At 45.5% G+C, this 13,133-nt stretch overlaps 1 protein-coding gene across 5 annotated transcripts in view; it reads right to left on the bottom strand.

Annotated features, from left to right (window-relative positions):
- LOC135912764 (polypeptide N-acetylgalactosaminyltransferase 11-like) overlaps window positions 1-13,133 on the bottom strand; it is an 80,951-nt gene that overhangs the window by 24,089 nt on the left and 43,729 nt on the right. For all 5 annotated transcript variants that reach the window (XM_065445329.2, XM_065445306.1, XM_065445314.1 and 2 more), the window contains exons 10-11: window positions 6,598-6,750; window positions 1,806-2,051 (exon numbers count right to left, since the gene is read on the bottom strand). In XM_065445329.2, coding sequence (XP_065301401.1) covers window positions 1,806-2,051; window positions 6,598-6,750 — 399 coding nt within the window. The remainder of the gene's footprint in view (window positions 1-1,805; window positions 2,052-6,597; window positions 6,751-13,133) is intronic.

The raw sequence follows: 13,133 nt of genomic DNA, 5'->3' as shown, positions 1-13,133 counted from the left end.
ATAAATAAACATTTTATTTTTTGCAGCCTAATTTCTAGAACGTCTATTCTATAGCGCAAGTAGCAAATTTGTGTTTGTAGCTACCAAGGTACATTCAGCAGCCTTTTTTTTACAGCAGTCCAGATATAGTAGCGATGATCAGTTATAACCATATAATCTTTCTTTTTGTTTTTATATTGTTATTAGTGGACTGCACTGCACCACTGTCCAATCCGTAAGCGATTTCAAAAGCAATAAAAACATCAAAATTAAAATAAATGACCACAGACAAACAGGTTTACGTGATAGTCGTACAACCACGTGGTACGGCGTCTTCCTGTCCACCGTAATGCAGATGCTGGTTGCTGACAGATGGCAGTTTCGCCATACTGCAGCATATACATGCCCACACAGATTAATGGCCAGCACAATGGCGGGAAACGAGCCAGCCAGCTCAGCCGTGCCAGCCACACAGCCAGAGCATGTTGCCGTCGTCGATGATAAACATCGGCTACACTTTGTTCGTCACACGAAACAGTGGCCAGTTGTATAAACCGACGTCCTAATTTTACATTCGCGACAAGCAATGACTACTGTGCAGTCTGTTGCACAAATGAGAGCTGCGGTATGAGGCAAGTTCAACTCGGAGCCCACGTCTGGACGACGCTGCACTGCATGCGAGACGGCTCAACCACATCACATGTGCCATGCAGTGCGTGCACCGCAAATAGCAGGATATCTTCTCTTTTTTGTGAGTTGATGTGATGAAAAATAGAGAGTCCTCAAAACAGTGCATTTTGTGATCATCTGCGGTTGTTTTTGAAGCTTGCTAGGTCTAGCAGAACCATATGCCATAGAGTTAATAAATCCAACTCTTGAGGCGAAACTCACCATAGCACCCACACATTAAAATCGGTAACCATGAGGGCGCCGCCACGTTGCTACTCAGACAATGAGGTGGCATTCACACGAGACGCGCAATCAATGCAATTCCGAGCCTTCCCCAGTACGGTGGCATTATCTAGTTTAGGCACCTACAAACGCATCCTTTCATGTACCATAAATTTTAATCGAAATTTGACAAATAGCCAGAACGTATTTTTCAAAAATTAAGAATAAACTTTACACCTTGTCCATATGTACGTGCTACATGCAAATTCTTGTTTTTGCATTATATATCTATTAATTTTAGCATTACAAAAACCAGAAGTAGCAACATGGTGGCATTCTTGCAGTTGCCACTCTTTTTGTCCAGCTTTTCCTATAGAGTGAGTATAGGAACTCTGTGCCTTCAGAGCCTGCTCGGGCCAGAGCAGACAGCAGTGGGCAGCTGCGGTTCGCTTGTGCAGTCGATACGAATACTATCCGCTGGCAGGGCGTGATGCAGCACTTCGTTATGGGAAGCTTGCCACTAGCGCATTCGTTCCATAAGAAAAAGTGTGTTTTTGCAAATTCTGCAAGCACTCGGAAATAGTTGTGTGCAGTGCACTGCCACACGCATGTGCCGCTGCAGCATCAAAGTGCATTATGTTTACACCATCTAGCCAAAATATGCCCAGAAATCTGTCTTGTGTAGCCCACAGTCCTTTATAGCCGGTTACATTAAAAGTGCAATTGGTTGCAATGATAATATAGGCAGACGAAACTAAGTGAAAAGAATAGTCTGTTATATCCAAAAAAATGTTGTATGCAAATTTGTTGTAACGGGCCTGGACTGTACAACCGTATTGGCACCTCTGCATATAGTTACCATGATATATTGACAATATAGTTGAACAACCCTGTCATGGCCATGTCACGTTAGGATGGCGGGGAGAGACGGTCACCTGAAAGCGGCCAACAACGGTGGGCGTCTTCCGGCGCAGCAGGTCAAGGTTCCTGGGTGGAGGGAACTTCTTGCGCTTCTTGCGGGGTGCCAGGTCTTCGGGGCTGGGTGGCCTCAGCTCCGGGTAGACGTTGTGCATGTACCAGTCAAAGGAGTGGCACTTGAGCCGTTTACGCAGCTCCTTTCGTGCCGACACGTCCCCGTACCACTGGTTGCGGGCATCCCTCCGTGTCTGCAGGTAGTACGTCTGCGACACAAAGAAGGAGAAGGAAACAGTTGTCGTGTGAAGCATTGGTGCTCAGGTATTGTAAGTTGCTGCATATGACAAAACTCTTCTGTCTCTCCCTCCATTTTATCAAAGCTTCCGTTGTGGCGCAGGAGAAGCTTTGATGCTGTGGTGATGAGGGAATAGGGAGAGAGGGCGAGATAAGTAAGCAAAAAAAAAAAACAAGATCCGCTGAATTTTTTAGCTCAAGCTAAATCTTCAGATAGCATTTCTCAAACAGCAAAGGCCTAAATTCTACCAAGAGCATGCTGAGCCAGAATACCGTATTTTTGCGTTTCTAAGCACCCCCCTCTATTTTCGCGAGATATATTGGGAAAAGAGTTTGCATGCGAATCTAAGCACCCCCCTATTTGTTAGGAAGAGTGTGTAGCCAAGGCCGCCAAGCGTGCTTGCTCACTCTGTCATCGAGCCAGAGCCGTCAGAGTCCCAAGGTGGCACGGCGGCCGCGGCGCGAGTACGCCGTACAGCCAGACTGTACGGCTGTACGCCGAAAGCTGCAGAGAGCGTCCCCATCAACCATGGCAAAGTGGATTTTGGACACGTGAAAGCAGGTCCAAGTGGACGTTGCGGTCAAATCATTCAAGAAGTGCTCGATCCCAAACCACTTCGACAGAATGGAAGACGACCTGCTGTGGGATACCGAGAGCGGCGGTTCAAGCGGTGCGACGAACTCGAGTAGCAGTGATAGTAACTGAGCCTCCGACACAAGTGGTGGGTTCACTGTCTGCACCGATTTTTCTTTTGAATGTTTGCAAAATAAAATGTTATGTCTCGCACCCGTCTCGTCGTGATGTCGCAGTGAAAAGAGGGAGAAGGGGGGGTCATTCTAGATTTTTCTAATCTAAGCACTCGCCCTCACATTGGGCATCGCGATTGTGAAATAAAGGGCGTGCTTAGAATCGAGTAAATACAGTATGTACAAAATAAAGAAGGGTGGCTACATCTCAGTATGACTGTATGAGGCTAGTAAACTATTATTCATAATAGGATTGTGCTACACTAATAAAATTAAGGAACATTCAACCAAACTAGCTTCTACTGCTTTATTTTTTTAAAGCAACAACTGATGCTAAACACTATGGCGGCAGCTCGATAGATGTGACAAGCTCTGCCCACAGTAGGTAAACCCGAGTTCAATTTCTGGAAACCATCCATAGGATCCTCCAGTAACTTGGCACATTTGTTTAGGTTGGGCATGTTCGTGCTCTTGTTGCCAAAATGAATAATTTCATGTGGACTTATTTCATGTTAATGCTTACTGCAGGGATGGCTGATGCAACAAAGCCTCAGCAGACATGGGGGCTGCCCTAGACAATGATCAAGCATTGTTCCTTGCTTCACAGACCACATGTCACTAGAAATGCAGATAAAACATGATATAACAAACTTCCATATAATGAAATTCTCAATATAACAAATTAATTTACTTCTTATAAAATGTCCATGAAACACACTATGTAATTTTACCTTCAATAAAACAAATAGAGTTTAAAGATGATTTTAATACAGTTTGATCTTGATATAATGAAGTCAGTAAAATCGGCAATTTGCTTCGTTATATTCAAATTTTGCTATACTGAAATTCAACATTTTATGCAAGTGCAGTCACTGATAGATTTTTTTTACGTGGACTGGGCTGAAAAATTTTCTGAATTATCGGGCAACCGGAATAAGCAAATCTGAACGAGGAAAAAATTCACTTCGTTGAATACGACAGTCGGCAATGAAAAACAGTCGTGCCATGTTGACGATATCTTCACACTAGCAGTATGAAGTGAGTCACGTTTTCGCATCGACTCCAACCCCACAGTTGATAGCCTCGCCCGCAGTGGGACGATGCTGTCATGAAAAGCACCAGCAGTGGGGAGGGAATGCTTCCTCCACCTCTCGCTTTAAGGCCTCTGAAACTCAAAATTATGCAATTATGCAAAGACGCATGCGCTCGGACTGGTTCTGGCTGCCCGCGGGTAGCGAGAAGAAAATTGAAGACGCTCAAAGCGTCCTCGTGACTTAAGGTCGAAGTAGAAAAATAAATAAGAACATAGTTACATTTGCTGGCTTTAGTGTCTTGACATGGATGCTTTGGTGCAGGTGAAAAAATTGTTGATATTCTTTTCTGTGACGTGACGGCTCAAATGGACCACCACAACGCTTCGTCTCATCGGTCCCTGCTGCATGCTTTGTCAACTTGTCTGATAGTGTGTTAATTTCGCTTGTCTCGTTGTATGGTCCGATGTACGAATTTAGAAAAGTTAACGCAAATTTGGCGTCAAATGTTTATAACAACATTAAACCCACAAATTTCTGGAATTGAAACTAAAGCACAACTTTGGAAGTGTCAATGCACCTTTTGCACCAAATGCTTACGAGAACTTTATAGCCACAAAGTTTCGGAATTTAAATCCATGCACTCCGTAGATTCCGTAGCCTCTGCGAGATACCGCGACAAGCCTGCTCGCCATCAAAACGCCCTTGAAACTTTGTGCTCTGATGGGGCTCATTGCGTCATGTGGCTCCTGGTGCATGGCCGTTGCCATAAAAGTGAGCCCGAGTTTGCAATGTTCGCGCTGAAATGTCTTTTCGAGCGTGAAAAAGACATTCTAGACAAAATCCAGAATGATTCCTGGCACCGGGGGTTGTTTGGTCGGTGGTGCATGACAGCCCAAAAAGATTTCAGGGGGGGGGGGCTGAAGCCCCAAAAGCTGCCCCCCCCCCAGGCTACGCCCCTGCTGGTGGTTCATAAAATAGACACAGGCAGCCACCCATCAGTTTGGTGCAAGATGTGCCCTGTTGACAGTCAAAAGAGAAATCCTTGATGAGTGCATCCAACATCTGCCAGGCCAAGACGTCATTGAGCCCTGCTCCAGTTCCTGGAACAGTGCCCCTGTATTAATAAAGAGGAAAACTGGAGGATATCGCCTTCCGGTCGACTACAGACCTTTAAATACAATCACAACTATGCCAGTATATCCCATGCCCCGCACAGACTTCGTACTGGCTCAGCTCGGCCGCACCAGGTGGTTCATGAGCCTCGACCTTGCCCAGGGCTTCTTTCAAGTGTCGGTTGTTCCCGAAGATGTACCGAAGACTGCATTCCTGTGCCATAGAGGAGTGTTTCAATTTAAGCGAATGCCATTTGGGGTAGCAGGTGGGCCGGCAACATTTCAGTCTCTCATGGAGAAAGCTTTAGATGGCATAAAACACAACTACTGCATGGCATTTCGTGACGACATGCTCATTTATTCAGACTTTTGATGACCACCTAGAACATATTGATGAGGTATAATGGTGTGCTTCACAGCTCCGGAAAACATATCAGCCGATGAGGTATAGTGAAGAATTGGCTGCAGGTCTGACAATCAATCCCAGCAAAGAGGCATTCTGGGAACAGGCATTAAAGTTCCTTGGACAGGTAATCTCTCCAGGCAAATGACAACCTGATCCAGACAAGGTGAGAGCGGTTGCAGAGTTTCCATCTAAAATGGCCAAGGAGCTCCAAATGTTTTTGGGCTTGATAGGATACTACAGAAATTTTATCCCCTCATTTTCTGACGAGGCCAGACCCCTGACAGGTCTCCTCAAGAAAGGAGCCTATTAGGTTTGGTACGTCAAGCAACGGATAGCATTCAAGTCTCTGAGCCTAATGCTGACAGGAGAGCCTCCAAGATGTAACATGAAAAAAAGAAAGAAATAAAAGAAATAAAAAGAAACACACAGCGCTGTGTCTGCATTTTTATCTTGAAGGTCTTGAGAGAGGGAGAGAACCGACCTGCAACAGAGGCACTGGCCATGCCTGGCCAGGTACAAATGCATCTCTCTTCAGCCAGGCCTAAACAAAGGGCCGCAGTTGGAAAGAGCAACACTGCGCGGGCCGCATGGCGACACCAGCGCCGCCATTGTGCTCCAGTGCACTAGCAATCTCCCCATCCACGATGGCGCAGAGTTCGAGTTATCGGTGGCTGTGCGGATTTCAGTGTGAATTAGAGGAATGCATTACATACTGTTTTCAATACATTGTTGGACGGACTGCGGCAGCTACTTCGAATTATCAAAAATTTTGAATTAACGAGTCATGAATCCACAAGCTTTTACTGTACTTGACACTGTAAAAAGTAGTCGCTGGCTTTCAAGCTCAACAATACCTTTTTTTTTTTCTCAAAATGCGGTTTTTCAAACTGCCTGAGTATTCGGGCGTTCATTACTGCCCTTTGTATGCAAAAAAAAGAAAAGGCAGGCCACTCTGCCTTGCATAAAAGGTCGAATTTCAATGTAGCAAAATTTCATTAGAAGTAATCGAAGTGCCAAATTTACTGACTTTGTTATACCGAGGTTTAACTGCAGCAAAAAGCCACGAAACCAAGCCATTCCAAGAAAAAAGAAGGGGAACAGCGACTGCTGTTGACCGTAACATCAAGGTTCTGTTTCAGTGAGCCTTTATATCTGGATGATGAATGAGGAGCATGCGACGTTATGGCACGTACGGCAACGTAGACACGAGGGTGCCCACCTTGTACTCGTCCATCCAGACGTGCGCCACGCGAAGCGAGTTCTTAGTCAGCGTATCCTCGCCACTTGGGGATCCATAGGGGCGCCTGCGCCGGAACACGTGCCCCACCCGTGAGCAGGGCAGGATTTCCAGCCGCCCTCCGCACATCCAGATCTGCACACGGGAGCAGGACACAATTGGGGGTGATGACTGAACTTTAACATATCAAGCCTACATAGCGGACGTCAAAAACAAAGCAGGGGGTTTGCCTTGGATTAACACATACTCTTTATCCGAAGACACAAGTTCTGAAAGTGAGAACTTACAAGGCTTTCCTGTATATATTTCAAAAGCATAGTGAAACAGATGTGTGTAGCATTCTTTTTCTGAGCTTTTTTTTTTTCCATAACATGCTTAACACAAAGAAAATGCTTCTGCAGAGCCCTCGTTGTATGCAACCCCCTACCCCTCCCCATAAGGTAATGCCTACAGTTACTTACCGTGACAATAAGTGAATTGAAACCCTACCCCTACTGCTGCATCTTGCGTTTTTTTTTTTTTTTTTTTTTCTCTGTAACATCAAGCACACGGACTTGCAGCAACAGTTTACTTCACTGTGTTCTGTAGTTTTAAAAATTACAAACTGGTCAAATTCATGTGAACTCATGACTAACAAAAGCAAGAGGACACACAAAATACCTCTGAATAGTGGTCATCCTGCATTCTTCAGCTGTTTTTGTGTTTCTTCAAGCTTTCAAAGTCATACATGTACAGTTAATTCTCGACGTAACAAAGTTTGCAAGACAGGCACTATACTTTGTTATATCGAAATTTTGTTATTTTGAAATTCGACCTTTTAAGCAAATAAGTACAGTCATCAATTATTTTTATACACGGAAGGGGTCACAAAAATTTCTTAATTATCAGGCAATCGAAAAAAACAACAAATCTGAATGATAAAAAAATTAATTGCATGGAATTTGAAAGTCGGCAATGAAATGGTTTCACAGCGTGTCGGTGATGTCTTCACGTGGGCGGTACAAAGCGAAGCCAGTCACGCTTTCACGTCTACTTCACCCCCCTTGGCTGATGGTGTCGATTGCAGTGGGACGACGCTGTCATGAAAAGGACCGGCAGCAGGGAGCAACTGCTCCACCTGCCTCCCGTTTGATGCGCCTCCGAAACTTGGAATTACGCGACCTCCAATACTAAACGCGCAGGAAGACAGCACACATGATGCCACACCATCTCAGCACACCCACTCTTTGCACGTGTGGCAGATTACTTCTAAAGCAGGGCGTGCAGGCTGCCTACGCACTCAGCCGTGCTGATAGCCATGCGCAGCTACAGCCGCACTACAGAAAGTCACAGGCCTGCACAGCTCAGTCATAGCGCAAGATGGAGGAGTGGCTCCATAGGACTCCCATTTTTGGTACCACGTACTACAGGGCCTTTGTGGCAAAGTCTCGTTGCATTGTTTTCACGAAAACGATCTGAACTGCATGCCCGGCATCAACTGCAAGCTGCGGCTTGTCCTGCTCTCCGCACAGCGGTCTGCTGAGTCCGATGTTGCCTGGTTGCAGCCATGCGCGTAGCTCTACGATTCGCTTCTTCAGCAGTGGTTCATACCTTGCAAGGAGGCGCCATGACCTGTACCGAAGGGTAAACACAGGTATCCAGACTTTGTGGTGCATATGTCACGCCCCTTGACCCGTGGCACAATATGATGCTGTTGCTGATGATGACAGTTTATTGGCATGCCCTTTGAGATGAGGTTGTGACAAATGGTCGCCTAGCCTGCTTGAGTTAACCAAGTTCAGCTACATGTAGCATGCAAATGCTATATGCAACTGCTGCATGTTGGGACACCTGATGGAATATAACAGAACTGTAGTGCGAAGTTTGTATGTATCAATGCTACGTGGCACGCATGTCAAATTGCGTGACAAGTGGCATGATACGATGCTATTATGGTTATTACGATGGTTTATTGGCATCCCTTTTGAAATGTGGCAGTGACATACATAGTCACCTAGCCAGCTTGATTTAATCAGGTGCACCATACATATATATATTTTTCAGCATTCTTGTATACATCTGCTTAAGGGGCCCCTCGCACCAGGTCTGGCCATGTTGAGCTGACAAACACAGAGGATACAATGCGCAATAATGATCCTGTCTGCACAGTATTACATCGCTACGTGCCATAGAAAGATCTAAAATTTCAAACCGGTCGCCGTTTTCCCTTCTCCTAGCGGCTGCAACGCTCCAAGCTGGAGGATGACGTACACGCGCTAGTGCACCTACATACCGTATTTACTCGAATATAAGTCGACCCCCATATCGCGTGTGACAGGGGAAAAAAAAGACGGTCATACCGCGGCCGCATTCCATAACGAAAATTTATTAGTAGCTGGCAAGGTCACTGGATTACTCATCTTCACATGTGGCATCGTCCTCACTAGCGCTGCCATCGTCATCACTGCTACAGTCCCACAGCCCGTCGTCGTCCAGCGAAATTCCACATTTAGCAAACGACCGCACCACGACATATTGTAGAACAGCCGCCCATGCCGAAAGCACTCAACCACACACAGCTGTCAGGGAGGCTCTTTTGACACGTCCGCTTGGCGTAAGTTCGCCGGTCTTCTGCCGCCAGTCACTCATACTCACAGCAGAGCAGGTCATTAAAAGGCGAAGATCCAGGCTTGTTTCATGACCATGTCGTACATCACTGGCAGGGACCCATCATGCATTTCAGCGACATACGCCGCAAGCTTGGCCTCCAGCTCCGGAAAGCGTCTTGACATCAGCCTGCGGAAACCTCGTCGCTTGCTGTCACAGGTGAAACTTTTGCTTCGCTGCAGTCACGACTCTAGCACCACCCATTAAGAAACATCAAACTTGCAGCCTGCTGCGCAGTTATTTGTTTCTTCAGTGTAAAGAATGGCAGCCCTCTTGAACGCTACTGTGAACGAGCGCCCAATGTTTGTGGACTCGGAGCACTCATGACGACTGAGGAAGCATAGAAGTAGCACGTAGCCAGCAGTCAAATCGAACGCTTGAAACTAAAGAGCTACAGGGACAGAGAAACACGTGTGCGGTGTCTGCTCTTCCATGAACTATCGATACTCCCCGCAAGCGCCGCTGTTCTGAGGGTGCCGCCCCGCAAGTGGAACAGTGGCACTTCCATGAATTATCGACACTCCCCCCCGCATGAGTGCCCTGTGTGCTGTAAAACTCTCAAAGATGTTGAAAAGCCCTTCCAAAAAGCAAACAAAGACACGGGATGGCTGAGAGCTATGGGTAGGGCCGTAGAGCAAACATAAAATTGTAACTATGTTGTAGCTCCCCTGATATCTCATTGGTCTCGCTTTTCTTGCAGTGCCATGTTTTGGTTTCAATTATAAGTCGAACCCCCACTTCAGATTTTCAAGATTTTAAAGATATGTCGAATTACAGTCGTGTAAATACAGCACACATGTTCGCTGTGACGTCGCTCATGGAGACACGGGACTTTGAGAATTATTCAAGCCAACATCTGTTATTTGTGTATTATGTTGCTAGAATAGACAAATTAAAGCTTAGAAAAATAATAAAACACATAAACCAAATGTCTGCATGTTTTTGTTTTACTTTGCACTGCAGCAAGAGAGATGTACTTCCGTTTCGTCCGCTTGTTCCCACATTGTGCAGTCACACACGCAGACACCAAAACAATGTTATTTTCTACCGTGTTCCAGTGCAGGATCATGCTCTGTGATCCATTTGTGTCTGCCGCAGTATTCATGTAGCACTAGTTATACCACTAGTCAGGTGTCCTGGTGCACAGCATGAAAATTTGTGCGGTGCGCGAAACAAGACAAACGCCAACAGCTCGCAGGTGACACCGTCAGCAGAAGTGCATCATGCCGCAAAAAAGCGAGGAGAAAAAGAAATGATGGCGGGGCCCGTGACGTATGCGTCACGCAATCCTCAAGGTCGGGTATGAGAGAATGCAGGGAAGGAATTTCGCATGCGGAGGCTAGACGGGCGAGTGGAGAGAGTGTTTGCTTGGCAGTGGAGCTCGCCTCTTGAAATCACTGGTTTGCGGCACTGAAATATTTCTATCTCATCTATTAATGAGCCGATTTGAAAAATTTTTGCGGCAGAACTCTCCCTATAGGACACGTAACAACTTCCAGTGCATAACGAAAAACTTGCTATGGGACCTAGTGAGGGGCCCTTTAAATTTCCTTTATTTCCTCAAACCTTTTCTAACTACCTCGTATCGCTACCCGTGCATCTGCTACATAGAGTTCTACCTGGCGTAATAATATGCAAAATGAAATGCAAAATGTGCACATATATACACTATACGGCGCACATGTCACGTCGCGTGTCTCCTCTCGTGCTAGGATGCATTTATAGGACACTATTGCGTTTACAGGGCAAGCTCTGGTGTGGCCCAGTGGTAGAGTAGCTGACTCCCACGCAACAGGCCCGGTATCGATCCCAGTGGCAACTAGGTATTTTTTTTTTCTGATTCTCGGTGATAGCTGTGATGGACAGCAGACACCAGCAGCAGCAGCAGCAGACACCATTGCAAACTGAAACAGCTATTTGAATGAGCCCATAACAGCTTACGCTGTAAGTGAGATGTGAACCAACCTACTCCCTACTTCCTCCTCCCCCCCCCCCTTGTCTCTTGCGCATGTGATCACATTACCAAAAGCTCACACGACTCCCTGCCTCCCCCCTTTCCCCTTGCTCTTGTGGGAAGGTGGTGTTTATTTATTTATTTATCATACCCTCAGGGCCATTACGGCATTATAGAGGGGAGTGGTTACAAGCAAAAACGGGTAAATTCAACAAACAGGAGTTACTAGTGCAGAAAATTATGTATATAAACATGTATAAACAAAACTATTTAATTTCAAACCACAAATTTAAATTTAATTTCAAACCACAAATTTTAATCAAACCACTGTTGTTCGCAGCTCGCCTTCGCACGCTTTCACTCGCACCCAAAGCCTACAGTGTGCAGAGCACGACAGGAAGTTTTTGCACTTGGACCTTACATGCAACATGACGCTGCTCTGCTTCAGTCACTGTTCTTGGTCATACGGTGCACAATTGAGAGGTGCATTCGCAAGCAGTCGCTTGTAATTCAACCATTTGATTACCTGCATCCACAGAAGTTTCTATTCGTTGTCTCATTATCCCTTGCCGGTGGGAGTGAAATCTTGTTACAGTAGTAAAATCATGTATAAATGCACTTTGTTATAGCGAGGCCATAAAAATATACATAGTGTTATATGAAGAGAGGTTATAAAAGGTTAAGTATACCTTTTTATATTGAAAATTTTGTTATGTTGAAGTTCATTATACTGAGTTTCAACTGTATATGTCCCATTGTTTTATAAAGGTTCATTTGATTTTTCTGTCAATTCAATTCTTACCAAAGGTCCCGGATGCTATTTCAATCCTAATATTGACCTTCATTGGATAATTTGAATTTTACCAGACAGAATGCACGTGCTTGACCTCTACGGTGATCCCATCAGCGACCCCTTTAGTGGTAGCATCTGTCTCGGCAGAGTTCAGGGGACATTGAATGTGCTGCACATGTCAATCTTCCATCGAAAACGCCCATTTCCAGCCTGGCCTAAAGAGATTTTCAAGCAATAACTGTAGCTCGCAATGCCTGATTACAGTATTCACCTGATTATAATGCGCACCTTTCCTTCTTGAAAATTGGGCCGTAAATTGCCTGCGTGGTGCAATCCAATACGAAACCAATACTGCTTTCACGATGGCTATATGTTTTATCGCACAACATGAGTGTACAGCAGAGAAGCCGACTTTAGGAAACCGGCCACCACTATGCAACACATTAGACCCTCGCCTACTTTACAGTGAAGCTGTATACGGCTAGGATCCCGAGATCCTTTCATGTCTGTCGACAGAAAACTATCATCATCAACGGCTCAAACCCCCATAAGCACTCGTAGCCCCCCGCAAGCAAGCAAAAAATGCAACGGCTCATAGCCCCATAAGCAGAGGCTACAAGCACTTGGCAAAGTGAAGCGAACAACGCTTACATTCTTTGGAATCATGCATACAACATACAGAACAGCATACGTTTCAATAAAGAACTAGCTCAAAACAAGCATCCAAACAACATAATTGATGATGAGGTACTCGTGATAGCAATGCAAAGCACATAGCACTCCCCACATATGTTTCCCAGTGAAGATTACTGCTGCACAAGCAGCCGCAGCGATGCCAGCCTGCAACATGTGGTGCGACATTCCTAGCCTTAGGTATATAAAATTACCAGCCTAGCAACTTATTTCAATAGTGTTGCAGCACCGCCATGGGTGCCGGTATGATGTTGAAAATACTATTACTCCCATTCCTACCACAACTAACATATCACTACTACCATTACTCTAAAGCCATAAAGCATTGCACACCACCCTCATGAGTTGTAGTGGTGGTTTTCAACAGCTTTGCTGGACATACACCTTTGCACAGCCGGGATAGCGAGTTTTTTCTTTTTTCTTGCTAAAAAA

This window comes from Dermacentor albipictus, chromosome 1 (assembly GCF_038994185.2).
Source record: "Dermacentor albipictus isolate Rhodes 1998 colony chromosome 1, USDA_Dalb.pri_finalv2, whole genome shotgun sequence".
Classification (NCBI taxonomy): Eukaryota; Metazoa; Arthropoda; class Arachnida; order Ixodida; family Ixodidae; genus Dermacentor; species Dermacentor albipictus.
This window is presented reverse-complemented; position numbering and strand designations above follow the sequence as displayed.